Source organism: Epinephelus fuscoguttatus, linkage group LG15 (genome assembly GCF_011397635.1).
Source record: "Epinephelus fuscoguttatus linkage group LG15, E.fuscoguttatus.final_Chr_v1".
Classification (NCBI taxonomy): Eukaryota; Metazoa; Chordata; class Actinopteri; order Perciformes; family Serranidae; genus Epinephelus; species Epinephelus fuscoguttatus.
In genome coordinates, this window is record NC_064766.1 from 24,114,364 (window position 1) to 24,132,609 (window position 18,246).

At 41.3% G+C, this 18,246-nt stretch overlaps 2 protein-coding genes across 2 annotated transcripts; one reads left to right on the top strand and one right to left on the bottom strand.

Annotated features, from left to right (window-relative positions):
- Nucleotides 1-3,745: 3,745 nt before the first annotated feature.
- LOC125902348 (transcription factor Jun-like) lies at nucleotides 3,746-5,891 on the top strand. The gene has a single exon (XM_049598613.1). It carries the CDS (start codon nucleotides 4,136-4,138, stop codon nucleotides 5,093-5,095), a length of 960 nt encoding a protein of 319 aa, XP_049454570.1. The 5' UTR covers nucleotides 3,746-4,135; the 3' UTR covers nucleotides 5,096-5,891.
- A 2,091-nt stretch (nucleotides 5,892-7,982) lies between these two features.
- tada1 (transcriptional adaptor 1) lies at nucleotides 7,983-14,982 on the bottom strand. The gene is made up of 8 exons (XM_049598611.1): nucleotides 14,876-14,982; nucleotides 14,270-14,361; nucleotides 14,108-14,173; nucleotides 12,692-12,786; nucleotides 12,268-12,480; nucleotides 11,780-11,931; nucleotides 11,499-11,655; nucleotides 7,983-10,813 (listed from the first exon to the last, which is right to left on the bottom strand). Exons 1-8 carry the CDS (start codon nucleotides 14,956-14,958, stop codon nucleotides 10,661-10,663), a joined length of 1,011 nt encoding a protein of 336 aa, XP_049454568.1. The 5' UTR covers nucleotides 14,959-14,982; the 3' UTR covers nucleotides 7,983-10,660.
- Between the last annotated feature and the right edge of the window lie 3,264 nt (nucleotides 14,983-18,246).

Sequence of the window (18,246 nt, forward strand, 5' to 3'; positions counted from 1 at the left end):
TATTGTGTTCTTTTCTTAGAGGAGATCAACAGCTGTCCAGAGGAAGCGCTGCTGGCTGTGATCAGCGTGTTTGGACCAGGAATGATCATCAGAGATGGAGTACAGAGAAAAACCAAGCAGCAGGACAGGAAGAAACAGATGGTCTTCAACAAACACTGCACGGACAGTGTTTGAAATCTCATCTGTCTCTCTCACTGCTGTGTGTGTGCGTGTGTGTGTGTGTGTATCCCTCTGGTCCACGCCTGAAGGTAATCAAAACTTTGCTCTGTTGATACATCAACACATGCATATATAGTCTTTCTCTGTGTTTTGCTCTCGTGAAAGCGGGGGGAGTGTTTCCATGGACCCTGGACTGTCCCACCTCTGTGCAACAAAAGCGGGCCTGTTGGGAGGCTGACAGGACCAGCTCCTGATTAGAAAACTGCATGCAGTGGAAACAGCTGGCCCGGGCAGGGAGGAGGGAAGCGCTGTTATCTAAAAGCGACCCCGTCAGGCCAGCAGAGGGGAAAAGCTGACAGAGAAACAGGAAGCACAGCCGGGACACAGCGGTGGTTTGATAGGAAAATACTCCTCGGTGGGGCTTAACACAGGTGTTCAGAGAGAGACACGGAGTAAAGTGTCTCAGAAAGTTATTGTTACACAGGAGACTGTGAGACAGAAGGGAAGAGTTGAGGTCTTGTTTGCTGTCATTACGGCAGTGGTACGAGACACAAATGTTTCTAAAGCATTCCAGCGCTGGATTTCTACTTCAGGGTGTCAAATACTTCCAAATGGGTGTTACACAGCCGTGTTGTGAGGACATGTCATCTCGAGAGTGTTGACCTCAGGCAGCTCTGGTTCTCCCAGGCTGTCTGGGGCTGTTAACTTATTTATAGTTGGCTTGAGGAGAACATGTTGAATAATACAATGGGGGAGGCCAGACAGACCGGACTGCAGCTGTACAGAGCCTTCAGTTATTAGTGCAGCTTCATATTTACCTAGAATACAATGAATATATTTCCTGCACGTGCAACTTAAACACGAGATCAAGTTGTCATCTTGTAAGCGCACGAATAGCATTTTGGTTTCAGAGCTACAACCTTTGTCATTTACCTTTGATAACAATACAGTAATTTTAGCTCGCAGAACACAGGAGCTCCTGGTCTACTGCTGTTTCAATCAGCTAGTTTGTGTTATTGTGTGACTTTGGTGAATCCAAATTAACCCTTTTAAACACCAAAGTCACTCAGTTACACAAACTAACTAACTAATCGAGCCAGCATTACATCAGCAGCTCCTGTGTTCAGCAATGTTAAATCACCATTTTTCTCAATGGAGTCTGGTTCTGAAAATCACTGTCTGACATTAAGGTGAAGCAGTGAAAACACTCTCAATATAGCAAACACTTAAACTGATATTGATTTTTTACATGGCATTTTTTAGGTGGCTAAAATACATTTTGTTTCTGCACCCTCCACAGCAGTAGATAGCTTAGCTTCCATGTCGGACTCCAGTCTGCTTCTCCAAACTGGGGGCGTTTTGACTGACATCAACCGTTTGTAATATACTCTATATAGATCATTGTCACTATTAAGTCATGTTTAATGTGAGTTTAATGTGTTTTAGGTGTGTTTTTAATCAATTTAACTTTACAGCACTTCACAGAAACACCACTGCCAACTAGTGTTTTGGAGGTGTAACTGCAGAGTGACACAGACACACCACTGCACAAGTATGGATGCTCACAAAGATGTAGGAGAGGTGTGGGGTGCTCATGCATACCTGTGCCCAGGCCCCCATTGTCTCATCATAGGCCCATGTTTCTTGTACTTGTTATACTTGGGCGATAAAGTTGATTGTGTTTCTGTGGTCACATATCTTCCTCGTCATCTCTTTGCAAGAACAAAGACAAGCACTTCAAACGTGCACTGTAACAGAAAGACTTTTTTTTTTTTTTTTAAAATGTGGGACTGGTTGCGCAAAACATCTTAAGTTTACTCTGCAAGTTTGACACTTTAGGCCTAATTTCTCCTTAGCTGAGGGACTTGCAGAGTCGCACGGAATCCTTTAAAAGGATTGCTTTGTTAAGGAAAACTCATTTATTGTATTGAAAGAGATTTTACAGCAGTAAAAGTTTCCATGGAGATTGTCTGTTTGCTTGGATTCACACTTGTGACGCCTGTTATTGTCTCACAAAGTTGGCTGATAGTTAGATAGTGAAAAAATGGCAGAAGAAAAGATGACAACAAAACCGTACTGGTCAGAGGAGGAAAAGATTATACTTCTGGAGGAATGCAGTCATAGAAAGCACAAACTACAAATAACAGAAGACAGAAAATGACTGTAGGAAGAAATTGCAATGAAAATTCATCAACATCAGAAGCGTATCCGTTGGGTTCTCCTGGTCGCAGAACGCTCTTCTCAGGGCGTGTTAGTTTTTTCATTTATCACCATAAACTCGGTCATGTTGCAGCTAAGATAATGTCAGAGGCACCTAAAGTTAGGGGTCAAACATACAGCCCGGGGGCCAGAACCGGCCCGCCAAAGGGTCCAGTCTGGCCCACTGTATGACTTCATACACCTGATGTTGATGCACATATGAAGGCTAAGAGGTGTCAGGTTTAAACAGTGAGTAGATACTCAATGTAAAATGTAAAATGCTGCTTCAGAGGCTTTTCACCCTGACCAGAACACAGCTTTCTAAAAATAACAATGAACACTTAGTGTGGTCATATTTAAATATACTGAACATTGTGCAAAATGTTGTCAACCAGCAGTTTCAGTGCAGAAGAATCTGTCTCAGACTTAATAGCCTACATAATGAAAGTGAATAGTAGACTGACTGAATGTTGAAAAACTGAGACATACTGTTAAATTTGCTCATATTTTTCAGAGGATATCCGAGCTGTTCTTTATCTGTTCTGTAAATGGATGAATGTTGACAGAATGAAGTTTGTTACATTTAAGACAAGGGAAAAATCTGAAGGGGTTGATATTTATAGGTTATAATGAGGTGGTTTTAGTGGTCTGGCCCACTGGAGATCAAACCGGGCTGTATGTGGCCCCTGACCTACGATGAGTTTGACACCCCTCGGTTCTCCTTAAATATGAGACAAGATAAGATGAGGAGAAAAACATAAATACTTAAGTGAGCATATAAGTAAACCTTAAGGTGCAGTTTGAGGACACCTTAACTAGGACTTTAAGGAAAATCTTGACTTAAGGTGTTTTGTGCAACCAGCCCCTGGTGTTTACAACAAAAGAGCTCTGGGTGCAGGTGTGACCTCATTTTCTGTCTTCTGTCTTTAACCCTTAACTCCTTCACCAGCCATCAGCTCTGACCTTCTGAATTTATAACCAGATTTATAAAGCTAACTTCATGTTGATAGAAAGTTATCATTTTAATGTGCTCTAATTTGGTGATCTGTGTAACTTTATATAAATGTTCCTTACCAGAAACATCTTATTAAAATATCATTTATTGGTCTTTATCAAGGTGAAACCGCACAGGCCATCTGGAGCAGCCCTCTCCTCAGGATGGGTAACTAATAATTGAGCGGGTAACTAAATATTCAAAAACACTACGTAATCCCAGAGTACATTGCTCCACCGTCTGCATTACCTAATCCCATAAACCATCGCGGGGGGGCGGGGATATGGCCAGTTGTCAGAGCAACCTGCATGTCATTAGACATACCCCACCCACTAAATCACCCCGGGCCAATCAGAGGCCGTAGAAATGACATCATTGTTATTTTCAGTAGAGCTGCAGCTTAGAGGTGGATAAAGTTCGTCTCCACGTTGGAAGTGATAGAAAGTATTATCCCCGTCCAGGCACTGTTTCTGCTTTTTTGGGGGGAGGAGGATCAATCAAAGCGGATACTTGAGGTGAGGAGACACGGAGGCTCGGCGGCGGCGGAACAACCGGGGCTTTTTGTTGGATGATCGCGCGGTTGACGAGAGAAAAGTTTTCTCAGGACACGAAGTTGTCAAGTGAGTTGAACTTCAACAATAGGCGGACTCTATCACAAGACAGTCGAGAGACAGGGAGTCACAGGACACATGTAAACACTTGATCCTGGACTTTTTATATCTAGAAAAGGAGAACAGACTTTATTGAAGGTGATAATAAGAGCCTGATAATAAAAAAAACTTTATGTCCAGAAAAATGGAAGCGACCTTCTACGACGAAGCCGTGAATGCCTCCAGCTCTCAGCATGACGGGCCGACAGTATATGGCTTCAACCCCAAAACCCTCAAACAGACCATGACGCTAAACCTAAACGACCCGAAAAACTTCAAGCCCCAGCTGAGCGCCAAGGCCCTGGACATCCTGACGTCCCCTGATGTCGGCTTGCTGAAGCTGGCCTCGCCTGAACTGGAGAGGTTGATCATCCAGTCCTGCAGCGGGCTGACGACTCCCACCCCGACCCAGTTCGTGTGTCCCAAGAACATCACCGACGAGCAGGAGGGGTTCGCGGAGGGGTTTGTGAGGGCACTGGCGGAGCTACACTATCATCAGCAGACACCCGCCGTCCACCCTGACGCGCAGACCGGCGCGGCCACCAGCATGGCATCCGGCTCTGCTGCGTCTGAGAGCGGCGGGATTCCCTACAGCTGCACGGTGCGCGCCGACCCACCGGAGTACACAAACTTGGGGGCTTTCAGCCGGGCTGTGGGCTCTGCGTCTGCACCTGCCAGCGACAGGCACCCACCTATGAGCTACCCAGCCGCCCCTCCGCCGTCCCACATGGACCTGGCGGCGGCGGCGCAGCACCCGCGGCTACACGCGCTCAAGGAGGAGCCGCAGACGGTGCCCGAGATGTCCGGCGACACCCCGCCTCTCTCCCCCATCAACATGGAGAACCAGGAGCGCATCAAAGCGGAAAGGAAGCGCATGAGAAACAGGGTGGCCGCGTCCAAGTGCCGGAAAAGGAAGCTGGAGAGGATCTCCCGGCTGGAGGACAGGGTCAAAAACCTGAAGAGCCAAAACACGGAGTTGGTTTCCTCCGCCAACGTCCTCCGGGACGAGCTGGCTCTGCTCAAGCAAAAGGTCATGGACCACGTTAACAGCGGCTGCCAGCTCATTTTGACGCAGCAGCTCCAAGCTTACTAGGGACAAGAACCAAGGGACATTTCTTGGGGACCAAATGCAGCTTACAGTGGCCTGTTCAGCCATGTGGGGGAATCCCTGCGTGACTTTTCCACCAAATCATCCTCTCAGGCTGTGTCCACTAAGTTTCTGCAGACAAAGAGCAAAGAAAGGAGACTGAAAAGGACTTGTGATGATAATGAACAGAGCAGAGGCCACCAAACTATTGCACAGACGGACAAAGCTCAGAGGAAACCCCCTCTGATGGGACTTGTTAGATATTTCTGTCAATTTTATCTTTGTTTATTTTCCACTCAGAAACAAGAAATGTGTATTGAGTCGAGCCAAGGTAGCATGGCATGTATCCACACCTTCAGCTAATTTTAAATTGATTAAGTCCCATGCAGCCCTGCGCCCTGACAGACACCCAGAGCCTGCGTGGGATCATATTGCAAATGGATAGAAACACAATGTGAACGAGGCGTTGCCCTGCAGATCTCCCACTATGTCAAGTAGCAGTGTGTGTGCATTTAGACTTGAGTCCAGCACTGAGTATCCCACCAGCGACTTTACAGTATGTACAGAGTAACACTAACAAAATAAGTCTCACACCTTTACGCAAGGACTCTTATTGGTGTGTGTGTAGCGTTTACTGACAAAGAAACGGCCTTATTTCTTAACCCCTTATGTTCATACAACTTTGTGATAAAGGTGTAACTGATGTTAGACCTGAAATAACACTTTGTAATATTTGTACGCTGTTTATTTTGAGCACTTCAGACTGTAAATATGACGAAATAAAATTGTTGGACACGCGTGACGTGTGAGTAATTTTGTGTCTGCTGGATAATTAATCATCGATACAGTCTCACAGAGCTTTTACATCAAGTGTTTGTTATTGACGGAACTGGGGCGGACGGGATATTGAGTCACCAGTGCAGCGTGTTGCGCGTGTCATGGTTGGTGAGGCTCCGCGGCCGCTCATTGGACAGCGAGATGTCGGAAGTGAGCAGCAGGTAGCCAAATAAGGCAAGAGGTCTCCGATGCGCAGTGGGACGGCTGTGTATATGTGTGTATGTGTGTGTGTGTGTGTGTGTGTATGAATCACCGTCCCCCCACTACAGCTGGTGACTCAAAGAGGAGACCTAGGAGGCATAGCAGATTTGTTTACACACTTTAGGACTGTGTTGAGGAAGTATAGACCTTTTACTTGAGAAAAAAAACCCCTAAAACTAAAAATACTCGGTTACAAGTAAAGTCCTGTATTGAAAGTTTAACCTAAGTATGTAAATATAATCAGGAACGTACAGTATTAAAAGTAAAATTACTCAAAATAATGTTCCCTGTGACTGTTATTTTATATTATTGCTGTTGTTGTTTTATGTTTTTTTAAATCATTTATCATTATTATTATCATTATTACTTTCATTATTATTTTTTATTTTTTAAGTACAATCAAGCACAATAAAAAAATTCTCAGTGTTAAGAGTAAAATTACTCAAAATAATTTCCCCTGTGACTGTTATGCTATATTATTAATATTTTTGTCGTCATTAATGGTAACAAAAATACAATGTACAATTATTATTAATTCATTCATTATTTATAAAATATTAGTATTATTAGGCCTATTATTGCTAATGACACAATTAACCATTTTAATTTATATCTAATTATTACTATTATTATTTTTAAAAAGTACAAATGCCACCCTGTAAAAATATACTTTATTACAAGGAAAGTATTTACAGTATTAAAAGTAAAATTACTCAACATAATGTCCCCTGTGACTGTTATCAGTATTTCTTCTTATTGTTGTTGTTGTTGTTAATGATCATAAAAATAAAATTTACATTTTTTAACCACGATTTATTTAGTCATTTGTTATCATTATTGACAATAACATCGATTCACAATTTTTATTATTTATTTTTACTATTTCTTCTAATTATTTATTCCTTTTTTTTTTAAAGTACAAATGCCACCCAAATACTATGTTACAAGTTGGTCAGGAGCATACTTACATTATTGAAAGTAAAAATACTCAAAATAATTTCCCCTGTGACTGTCATGCTATATTATCAATACTACTACTACTACTACTACTAATAATAATTTTAAAAAAAATGAATACTTGTTTTTACTACTATTTATCGATAACAAAATAGAAATTGTATACTTGTATACTTTTTGTATAGTGTATACTTTTTCCTTCTCCTTTCAGACATGTATTTAATAATGCTCATTTATTGTTTGAGAATTTGTTTTCTGAATTTTTTTAGGATTGCTATTCACTTTATGTTATTGTTATTAGTTAATTGTAATTTCTTTTTTTTAAAGTACATTTGAAGTTAACCAAATTAAATCAATTAAAGCCACACGCAGCATTTAACAGGGTCCAAGCAGACAGCACATATTTAAATGCTTGTTTTTGTTTCTTCTTTCAAGACACAAAACTCTTTAACAAATGTTTCCTTAAAATTATTCTAGGTTGTCATTACTTTATGCTGTTGCTCTACTGATGTATATAAATCTACTTTGAGAAACATCTGATGTGGCTTATAACCTCCTGTGAAACTGTGTTGAATTTTTATTTAGTTCAAAATGTGGAATGCATCCCATGTCCGTTAATTTGTACACTAACAGTCCTACTATGTGAGAAGTGTCTTAAGTTATCCTGTAAAATGCAAAGATTCAGACACCTGCAGGATGGCAAAAGCAGTGTTTAAACTCTTAACCTTTGTATTTCAGATCAACCACCTTACCAGTTGACTACTGAACACATCAGCTGATCTGTCGGTCACAATAGGTTTGACAGATTATAACTAAAAGCTAGAGAAGTAAAAACTACAATACTTATCCCTGAGATGTAGTGGAACAGAAGTAGAAAGCAGCCTGAGGAGAAAATATTAAATTACAAGTACATCAAATTTGTACAGCACTTGAGTGTGTAACTTGTAAAAAATTCATTTTATTTATTTGCTAAACTACTGTCTGTAGTTACAAATTTACAAAGGCTTGCGTAAAAAAAAAATGTACAAATTTATACACATTTCAACCTGAACTAAATACTGCACACAAACATGGCAAACAGATGAAATTCAAGTGCACTGAGACGTTAAAAAAACTTTTAGCTTAATCTGTACACACATGGAGGACCACCAACACTGACGGACGCTCGCTGGCCTTTAAACCAGACACCAGTAAATGTTTCAGGATTACTTTGCAGACAACTTGATGTCAAGTTCACGACGGGCGTGATGACACATGACAAAGCTGCCTGGCACATTTTAAAGGACCCTACATACCCACAGTAAACACACACGTGTGCTTTCACTTGATGTTTGATTAGACCTCTGTCAGGATCCTGTGCTGACAGCACTGTATTGACATTTCTGTTGTACCTGTTGGAGCGGGATGATTTCCAACTTTATCATTCTTCCTTGAAATAATTCTCATCATAGCGCTGCACCTGAAGAGACGAGGCCAGGAACAAGAACAGGGCCCTAAAGACTATATGCAGTATGTTGTGACCTGGTGATGTACACAATGCTACATGATTAGATACTGATTGATCTGTGTTATTGGGACATATTTTAAAGAGACAGTCCACCACAAAATCAAAAATACATATTCTTTCCTCTTGCTTGTAGAGCTATTTATCAGTCTAGATTGTTTTTGTGTGAATTGCTGAGTGTTGGAGATATCGGCCATTAACGTTGGGTACTGAACTTGATGCTTACAAGGGTAACTAGTTGGTACATTAAATCCACCTGTGCCAAATGTCTGTACCTGAGAGCACATAAGAGGCAGAAGTGCCACAAAGCATCCCAGAGCCTGGAATTCAATCGGATTCAACTTCAGACAGGAGACTGAAGCATCTTGAAGCCCACCATGGAGCTCCACCAATGCTATGTTGGCTTCCCAGCAAGCAAAAAACCATCGCTGCACTGCCAAGTTACTGTAATAGTTTGAGCATCTGTCTATTTTCCTTACTATGATATTGTAGTAATAGTAGGCTAGTATCACAAGCAGCCACAAAGAGACAGAGACAGAAGATCAGAGGAGCAGAACCGCCTCTCGGGAGCCGTACACATGCTGCGTTTTTGGAGCCCTCAAATTCATTGTTTTCAATGTAGATGCATGGCACGCGTGCTCAAACGCCAGAGCAATGCCGTTGTGGCACGCGTGTGTTCCAGAACACCTATGTTTCAGGGCACAATGGCTGCACCCTGAGATAAACGGAGTTCAACTTTTGGAACGCAGCAGGGCGCACCACATGTCGTGATGAGGACCAACCAATCACAGCCGACAGGTATCTTTCCCTTCTTCTGTAAAAATCAAACTGTGGTAAATATGAAGAAGTTGATCATTTTAGCTCAGGGCTGTCAGAGCTTTACATCTGTCCCACGGACAATATTTTTGACCCAATAAGCACTTACAGAGCAGCGCCTGGAAGAGCTCTGCACTTAGAAGAAGACGTTGAACAGACAGATAAAGATGTGGCATGTGTATGGCCCCTTAGTCTTATACGTCACACCTGAAACTTGTTCGAAAATTACATTTTTGTTATTACTAAAAGGGACCAAAACGTTGTACTGTATGGGATTGGTCCTGAATTTCAGGTACTGGTTCAAATGTAAATGATACCAAACCCTATCAGCTGTAGAGATGTCTGTCTTCTCTCCAATATAATGGAACTAGATGTCACTCAGCTTGTGGTGCTCAACTCTCCAAAAAATACATTTGAAAACTCAACATCAATGTCTCTTTCCAGAAATCATGACCTGGTTACTCAAGATAATCCACAGACCTTGTTGTGAGAAGTTTCATGAAGGAACTATTTTCTTTCTACTGAACTACACCCGTCAACCGAATCACGGCAAAGAAGGAAGTGTGCATCTACTGCTAGCTCACCTAGCACCACTGAGCTGGCTAACGTTACAGCTCAGCTGAGAAGGACGCCATTAATTTTCTACATCTCACAATGTAATGAGCCTCTCGTCCATGTGTAGATGCCTGCGTCCTTCTGCACGCTAGTACGGCAGTTACTACCTAATAGTTCCTACATGAAACTGCTCCCAACAAGCTCTGTGGATTATCTTGAGTAACCAGGTCATGATTTCTGGAAGCACCACAAGCTGAGTGCCATCTAGTTCCATTATACTCAAGAGAAGGCAGACATCTCTACGACCGATATCTCCAACACTCTGAAACTCACACCAAAACAATCTAGACTGGTAAGTAGCACTACAGGTAAGAGGAAAAATATGTGTTTTAGATTTTGGGGTGAACTGTCCCTTTAACAGTTGTGGTGCATATCTGACACTGAAAAATTAACACCTCTGGCCCAGGACCTTATGTTCCTGTCAGGTGCTTGTAGCTGCTGGTGTATCCTAAGATTAAATTCTTCCATTATTTTACCACCAAATGATGTTTAGTCTTCTGCCAAAATGTCTTGGTGGCAAAGACTAAAATAATTAGCCAGCTGGACACACTGTTCCTATCATCCATTTCCATGTGGGGATTACTTCTGTGTTTGTTCCTGATGATATCTGCAGTCCATATAAAGTCCTGCGTCAGTGGCTCTCAGCTGACGAGCACGCCTTCCTTTGCAGCGAGGCGCTGCCGGTGTACGTGGTCCTGCTCTAGTTCTTCTTGGCTCGGGTGCCAGAGCCGTGACAGGATGCGCTCCATGTTTAGGGCGTACATAGTGTGGGAGGGCATCACACCGTGGTGAACCTAAATCAGACAAATGTCACAGGGAGACATTTAAGAATACAAACCTCTGATGGTTTCATGAGGGCAGGCCAAGATTAGTAATGTGGACAGATTCAGTAACCATAGCGGTCCAAGCACAGTTAATGACATGAATTAAAACATTTTAGAATATTAACAAAAAAGTATGCACTTATATTGTTTAAATATTTACTTCATTGGCACTAGTCACCCCTTGACAGCAGCAGGGAGTTTGCATCGGAGCCGGTCTATTAGAAAAATCACTCAACTCCGCGCACGAGATGAGAAACGGAAATGAGGAAAGCTAACAAAATACTGAAGTCAAGAGGGCGTGAGACTGAAACAAACTTATTATATTAGACAAGAGTTTTTTTAGCCACTGAGCTCTTGAGCAGAAACTGTTCAGAAACCATTTGTGTTATTGTTTGCTAACATTGTGTTATCAATGTGCTAAGTGACTCTAGCATCTTGAATTTACCCAGACAGTCTTCTGGTTTCCATTTGTTAATGACATATACAGTCTACCGCCGCCTGCTGGTATGGAGAATCATTTCCTCTCATGCAGGTGCAGAACATATACGTGCTGGTAGTGTGACTTAGCGAGACACAGGACACGTGAGGAGACGCAACAGTTGGCCTTCATCGCCACCAGTTCTTTGATGACAGTTTGGTGTGTCTGTACCTATACCTGCAAAGCTTCCAAAAGGTCGAACATGCTGATCGGAGGGAGGGGTGCGGGTAGACTGTCGGCAGAGCAAGCCAATAAGTGAACGGCTTGCTGCTCTGCCTCATCTGGTGACACTTGAGGAGGTGGGCCAGCTGCGAGGGACGCGCTCGGAGGAGGACTGAAAGGAGGAAAAGGTAAAAATGATTATGGACTGAAAAACGTACAGCAACATTAACTTCCTGATCTTATATAAAACCTGACCATGTTTATCAGCTAGTAAGAGCTAACACAGTTGTCCCTACCATTCAGTAACACTGTGATAAGCAGCAAGGCTGTTTTTCAGATAAGGCTGCGGCGTGACATCACTGCCGAAGGCGTAGGGGAAGCGACCATCTCGTAACCTGTATGCCTTCCTCCGGGTGATGACGGCGGTCAGGACGTCTTTCAAGTGGTGCTGAAATAAATCAGGGCAGTAAGTCAAGCTTTGCTCAGTCCTCTGGGTAAACACAGCTGTCAGTCATACTTATTAAGCTGTACAGAAAATAAATCTCTCCGCTCATCTTAAGTCTTTGCGTGCATGTTAAAATATAGACTGCTAATAAAATGTTCAGGTCCATGTTGGGTTGGGCAATATAGGAAATGAAAGGAATACTATCTGGTCCAGTGATGTGCGGGGTACAAAGTATTCGACCATCCAGGTAGAGTATGACCGAATTCAGCATCATCAAAAGAGCTGTGGACCCACTGATCTGTTACACACACACACGCCTTTCCTCCAGTTGCTACAAACCTCAACGGCATGGATCATGCTGCTGACGGCGTCGTCTGTGATGTTATCCAGCCCCAGCTCAAAGGCCGTCACCATCATGCGGGCCTCCAGCTGCCCCCGCGTGGGCAACAGCAGAGTGTGTGCACTGAGACGCAGTTCCTCCTCCTCACCTCCGACCTCCCGCGGGCTAAAAGGCTGGGCGGCGCTCAGAGGGTTCTGTGGCTGGAAACGATGCTGAGGGTGCAAACAAGACATACGACAAACATCAACATGATAGAGACAGACAGTTGTTCAGGCGCCTTGAGCTTAATTAGTTGCCACTACCCTCTAAAAAAAAAATTTTCACCCAGTCATTACTTGAGCAATTATCTTCTTTGAAAATTTGGCAGAGCTGCTGTTAACTCACCCAGCTTCTTCATGAATGAATATGAGAATAAGTACTTACATCAAATTTCTGTCTAGAGGAACATTTCTTCTTCCCTTTTGGTTTTCCAGGCTTTGAAGCAGAGCCACCTTGCCACTGTAATGGCCCTGCGCCCTCTAGAGGACAGTAGAAGAACACATAACACAAGATGCAGTGAGGAAACACTAATGAAGATGTCATTTAAAATATTATTTCCCCCAACAATTTTTTCTTGAAAAATAAATCACAAACAACGTGCTTGTGTGCAGTGGGTGGGTAATAAAAGTCTTGGGCGGTAGACCTGTGTCTGGTGGGCTTTAATGTAGTTGTACAATGTTCTCCTCTAAAGTAGAGGTATAAGTGCACAGTAAGTAAGTGGTGGACTGTTGTGTTGCATATTTCTTCAGTGCTTTGGGGACTTTCGTCCAGGGTACAATGACCACTAATAGTAACATATGCCAATATTTTAGGGATGCATACTCTTATCCTGATGGCTCACCAACCGATGGAGACATGACATACAATACTTTTCAGTGTATAAAATATTAATTAACTATGCAAATTAAGAAAAAGCTGGCCAGTTCTGTTAGTTCATTCTAAAGCCAACATTGGCCAATACAGATAACGTGCTGATGTAATCGTGCACTCCTACAATTTTTTTCAGATCTGAACATTATAACTCTATAGCTGTTTGGGACCCCGGGCAGTTGCCTGTTTGCCTGATGATAAAGTCGGCCCTTGGGTTTTTTTCCCGTCAACCAGAGAGCATTTCCTGACCGTGAGTAGCTGCAACTTGGGTGTGTGATGCTAATATGTCATGGCTGGTGAAAGACACACAGCATTGAGTGTGAAGTTGTTTGCAATGAGTTGTTTGCAGTTCTTGAGAAACTTGCAAGCAGCAAAAACACAGGCAAAGCAATCAGACCGTTCCAAACATGTATATTTTGAATGGGTACTGCTGTAGTTAATTCAACAAGGATATCCTTATTTCAAAGTGTCTCAAAACTATACTGCGCCAACACCAAAGACAATAAAATGTGGAATGTAAATCCAATTAATATCAGAGAACTAAACACTTACATATCTTTCAGTAATTAAAACAATGGATGATTAACACATACAAACATAAGCTCTAAACTGTTCTCCACTGCTGCTATTTACATGTCCTGCTTTGCAGTGTTCTATTTGTCACTACTGTCACTAGTGCCTTTAAAAATTGTACGTCCTTTTCCAGTTTTTAAATTGCATGTCCTGTTCTTATTGATGTGTATTTATTAATTTGTGCTGTCCTCTCTTATATAAACTTAACTGAAAAAATAAACAAAAATAATAAACAAAGATACAAAGATGATTATTTTACAACAAATAATGGTACTTAAAGTTAGAATAAAATGTTCGTTTAAGATAAAGGCAAGCTCGTGCAGTTTCAGAGGAAAAAAGCTATCTTAAAAATCTTACCTGGAGTGGAGACGATGATCTGACAGCGTGTGAGAATGGCCAGGAGAAAATCATTGTGGACATGGACTGTACAGGAAGAGGGACGTTATTACATAATCAGCAACGCCTTCTCAGACAGCATCAACTTTTCAACAATATAAAGTATTATTCTTGCTTACTAACCATTCTCCTGTGCTAACAGACGACGTGCCTCGATGTCAAACTCCTCTTTGCTGATCTTTTGTTTGAACCACAGCTTCAGGTTCGCCCAGTAGCTGTATAGACACAAACACAAAACATCAATACAGGGCATAAGATAAGATGCATTCACAATGTTATCATTTCACAATCAAACCTTTACTAGACACAATGCAGCCTTTCATCTCAAGCTTTTATCTCTTTTTTAATCATCTTTTCGTTTAATGCTAACTCAATTTACATATCCAAATATATAAAGATAGCTGTATTTACACCATCCTACAAACACGTTAAAATGGATTTAACAGATTAAATTCAACGTAACCAGCAACGTCACACTTCATGTTTGCTATCTGTATCATTTCTCCTTTATGTACATAATAAACACTGAACAATACACAAATATTGGCTCACTGATAACTGTTGCTGAGGAGAGATGCTGCAAACATTAGCAAGAGCTAGCAAGATGCTAATCTGCACATAGCTAGCTAATGGTAAAAATGACTTAACATTTCCGCGACAAACCCAGAAACGAGACAGAAAACATTACAAACATTGAAACACTCACACACAAAAAAACATTTTACTCACTGTTTGACATTATCACCAATTGCATCCGTTAAATTCTTCTTTGCTATCTCAAGCTCGCTAGCATGGGCTGCCATGGCGTTCATGAAGTCCTACACTGACGTCATCATCCGGCGACGGCAACTGCTTCCTCTTCTTCTGATGTTTAATGGCGGCCGGCTTTTAGGCGCATTACCGCCACCCTAAACAGAACGAAAAATAATAACCGCCAATGAATTTTACATAAATAATGTGATCACAAACTTTACTTAACAATATTTAAATATTACTAATACTTATACGATAATATAACATTAGAATAATATTAGATGAATAATAGATGTATATTTCTATCAAATCTTAAAGCAATGCAAATAAATACATAGCAGACATGTTCTTAAATCTTAACAGATATGCATTTAATTTTAGCTGGACTATCTCAATTTAAAACAAAACAACTTGTTTGTCTTTCTTCTGGCCAGATCAGAGCACATTTGTTTGTGAGAGTGAAATGCTTATAAAAGAAAAAGTGGCATGTTCAGGTAGTAAAACTACTCCACCACTAGATGGTATCATAGTATGATTTAAATTCTGCTAGGCCCAGACCACTCACATCTTTGTGCAGAGCAGCTGAACAAAAGAGGAATTGGACTAGACATTTGAAATTGGACATGCTTAGTCAAAGTGGCAACACACATCACAGTAGCCATGTATTTTAACTCCAAATAGTGCTGCAGGAACAACTTCTATTACAGCTCAGCATGTGTTGTTGCTTATTATTTTTGAGAATTTAGTTCCAAAACATGAACTGATATGACCACAGGCGCGGGAGCTTTAGAAGATGTTTATCCAAGTGTGGCTGTGGGGTCAATGTGCTTGTCTGATCAATGCCAAGAATGTCTCTGAGGACGAAGAGATTATCTCATGGACATTAGTTGCAACATTTTACAACAAAGCAAGAGCAAATCCCAGCTTCCCAGCTTTAGCAGTGCATCATTAATGTTGATTTTCAATTATCTTAAACCTTCACTGTTCAGTAAAGTTCATGTAGAGGGGATTTATTTGGTCCACTAACTCCAGAAATGCTACTTTAATGATCTCATTGATCCTCGTCCAACACAAAGCCAGCTGCCAGAATCTGAGGAGTTTTAAGAAAAATTGGAGAAAGCTGTCATTTTAAAAAAAATCACATCCAATTTTAACTAAATTCCTGCCCCATTCAGACGTCCCTCACATCTGCAGCTACTTTAGAACGCAGCAGCTAAAATGTGAACTAACGAAATGAAGAGATCAGACAGCGTATTTCCTGTCCTATTATAAAAGTAGAGTTACCAGTTAAATTCAGAACTGGTGGAAAAAATGTAGTAATCACATTTAAAGCACATCCAGAGTCGGCTATAGCAGGAGTTTTATCTGACTATGCCTTTGCATGGGTTCAAATTAGCTTGAGACGTCAAGTCCTGAATGTCTTTCTTTAATTTATGTAGAGATTTGCTATGTAATCTTCCTCTTTTCTATCATGCAAATGAGATGTTTGATCTCAATAAGGGCAAACCTTGTTAAATTAAGGCTAAAAAATATAATTCTTATGATTTTTATTTCATTATCAGTGGTGCCACTAAGGGGTGGCCAGAGGGGGCCATGGCCACCCCCATACAATCGATGGTTCATGAAAATGTAAATAATCAGAGGCCTCTGTGTGGCGTTTTTAAACAACCTAGTCTCACTCTCAACTCATTAAATTTTGACCCTTGGTCAGTGGCCCTCGGCATCAGACAGTGACGCAGTGGGTGGCTGCATTTATTGATGGTCCGAGCAACAGCAGTGGTATGAAGAGCAAGACGGTTCACATAGGGTGGGTGAGAGGGGAGGTGGATTGGTCAATAAAACTCTGGACTTTTACTGGACAGGAAACAGCCCACTGTGACCAAAAGTCAATCAAGTTATTTCAGTGACAACATAGTGTGTTAGTTTGAGTAGCATACAACGCTACTGACATACAGTATATCATGTGATGTTACATTAATTTGAAACAAACATACTAGTTTTAAAGATACAGTTGGTAACGTTTGATAAAATAACTAACTAATAACTAATAATGCACAGTAAACAACAACCAATCAGAGCGTCAAACTGTCAAACTAGGCAGCGCTGATCAAATATGAATCAAGAGTCTGTAACTGCATTGCTTATTTTTCTCTCAGATGTTTTCAGAAGCATATTTCAGTGTACTGTTTAGCTGTATTTGAGAGTTTGCTCTGGTTGGTGGGCAGTGCTTAGTACTCTTACTGTTTTCAACATGGCGGCCTGGTCACAAACTTTCTCATTTTACAGCTAAACAGTGCACTAAAATGTGCCTCTGAAAGCATCTGAGGAGAGAAATAAGCAATGCAGTAACAGACTCTTGATTCATATTTGATCAACGCTGCCTAGTTTGACAGTTTGACCGAAGTTCATGAGCAGTGATTGACGTAACAGTTGCATTAGAGACTCCTCAGCTCTGATTGGCTGTTTTTGCTCACATGCAGTGAGACCATTAGAAGTGCTACAGTTCTGTGTGTGTATAGTTTCCAAATTTCCAATTGTATCATTAAGCCATGCCATGGTATTTCTTTAATCCTAACCACATGTTTTTGTTGTCTAAACCTAAAGAAATGAACCTAAAAAACAAACTTTTTTACCCACAGTCCGAGTTTATTTTGAAAAGGGAGTGTATGCAGATTTTTTGGCTTTTGCCTTTATTGGACAGGGCAGTTTGAGTGTGAAAGGGGGAGAGAGAGGGGATGACATGCAGCAAAGGGCTGTGCGCTAGAACTGAACCTGTGGCTGCTGGGGCAAGGACATTGCTTTTGTACATGGGATGTCCATGCTACCCACTGACCTACTGGGCACCCTGTGAATGTATTGTTTTAAACTTGAGAAGACTTGTTCAAAGCAAATGTTTTGTTCCTTACAATCAATGTACTCCTTCAAATTAGAGCTCCATATTTGTTTTTTAAAGGAAAAGGACAACCAGTACCAACTGCCGAATACATGTATATACAGATAGATAACACATTAAAACAGGATTGTTGTGGAACTCAAAATATTAACTGCACCAGTAATGGTCTCTGCACACCAGATGATCAACTGTAAAATAAGAAACCAAAGAATATCAGACTCTCATATTGACTTCATTTTTCACAAGCCTATAAATGTCAACAGCAAAAGCAAATTCCTGGAATTTAGTTGTGGCTTTTGGTTTTGGTGTGCCACCCCAACATTTTCAGTGTCCCCGTTTGGCCCCCTTATCAAAAATTTCCGGGGACACTGCTGTTCTTTATTTCAGCATCAATAAAATTGATGCTGCCAACCTGCTTTTTTTCATTATAAGTAGAAATTATTGTCAGCAGCCA

Excerpts from the sequence above, each read along its gene's own strand:
- tada1 (XM_049598611.1), bottom strand. The coding sequence starts at position 14,958 with ATGAACGCCATGGCAGCCCATGCTAGCGAGCTTGAGATAGCAAAGAAG. Across the intron at positions 14,362-14,875 it reads ATTGGTGATAATGTCAAACA|CTACTGGGCGAACCTGAAGC; the intron begins GTGAGTAAAATG and ends GTGTCTATACAG. Across the intron at positions 14,174-14,269 it reads TCTGTTAGCACAGGAGAATG|TCCATGTCCACAATGATTTT; the intron begins GTTAGTAAGCAA and ends CTTCCTGTACAG.
- LOC125902348 (XM_049598613.1), top strand. The coding sequence starts at position 4,136 with ATGTCCAGAAAAATGGAAGCGACCTTCTACGACGAAGCCGTGAATGCC.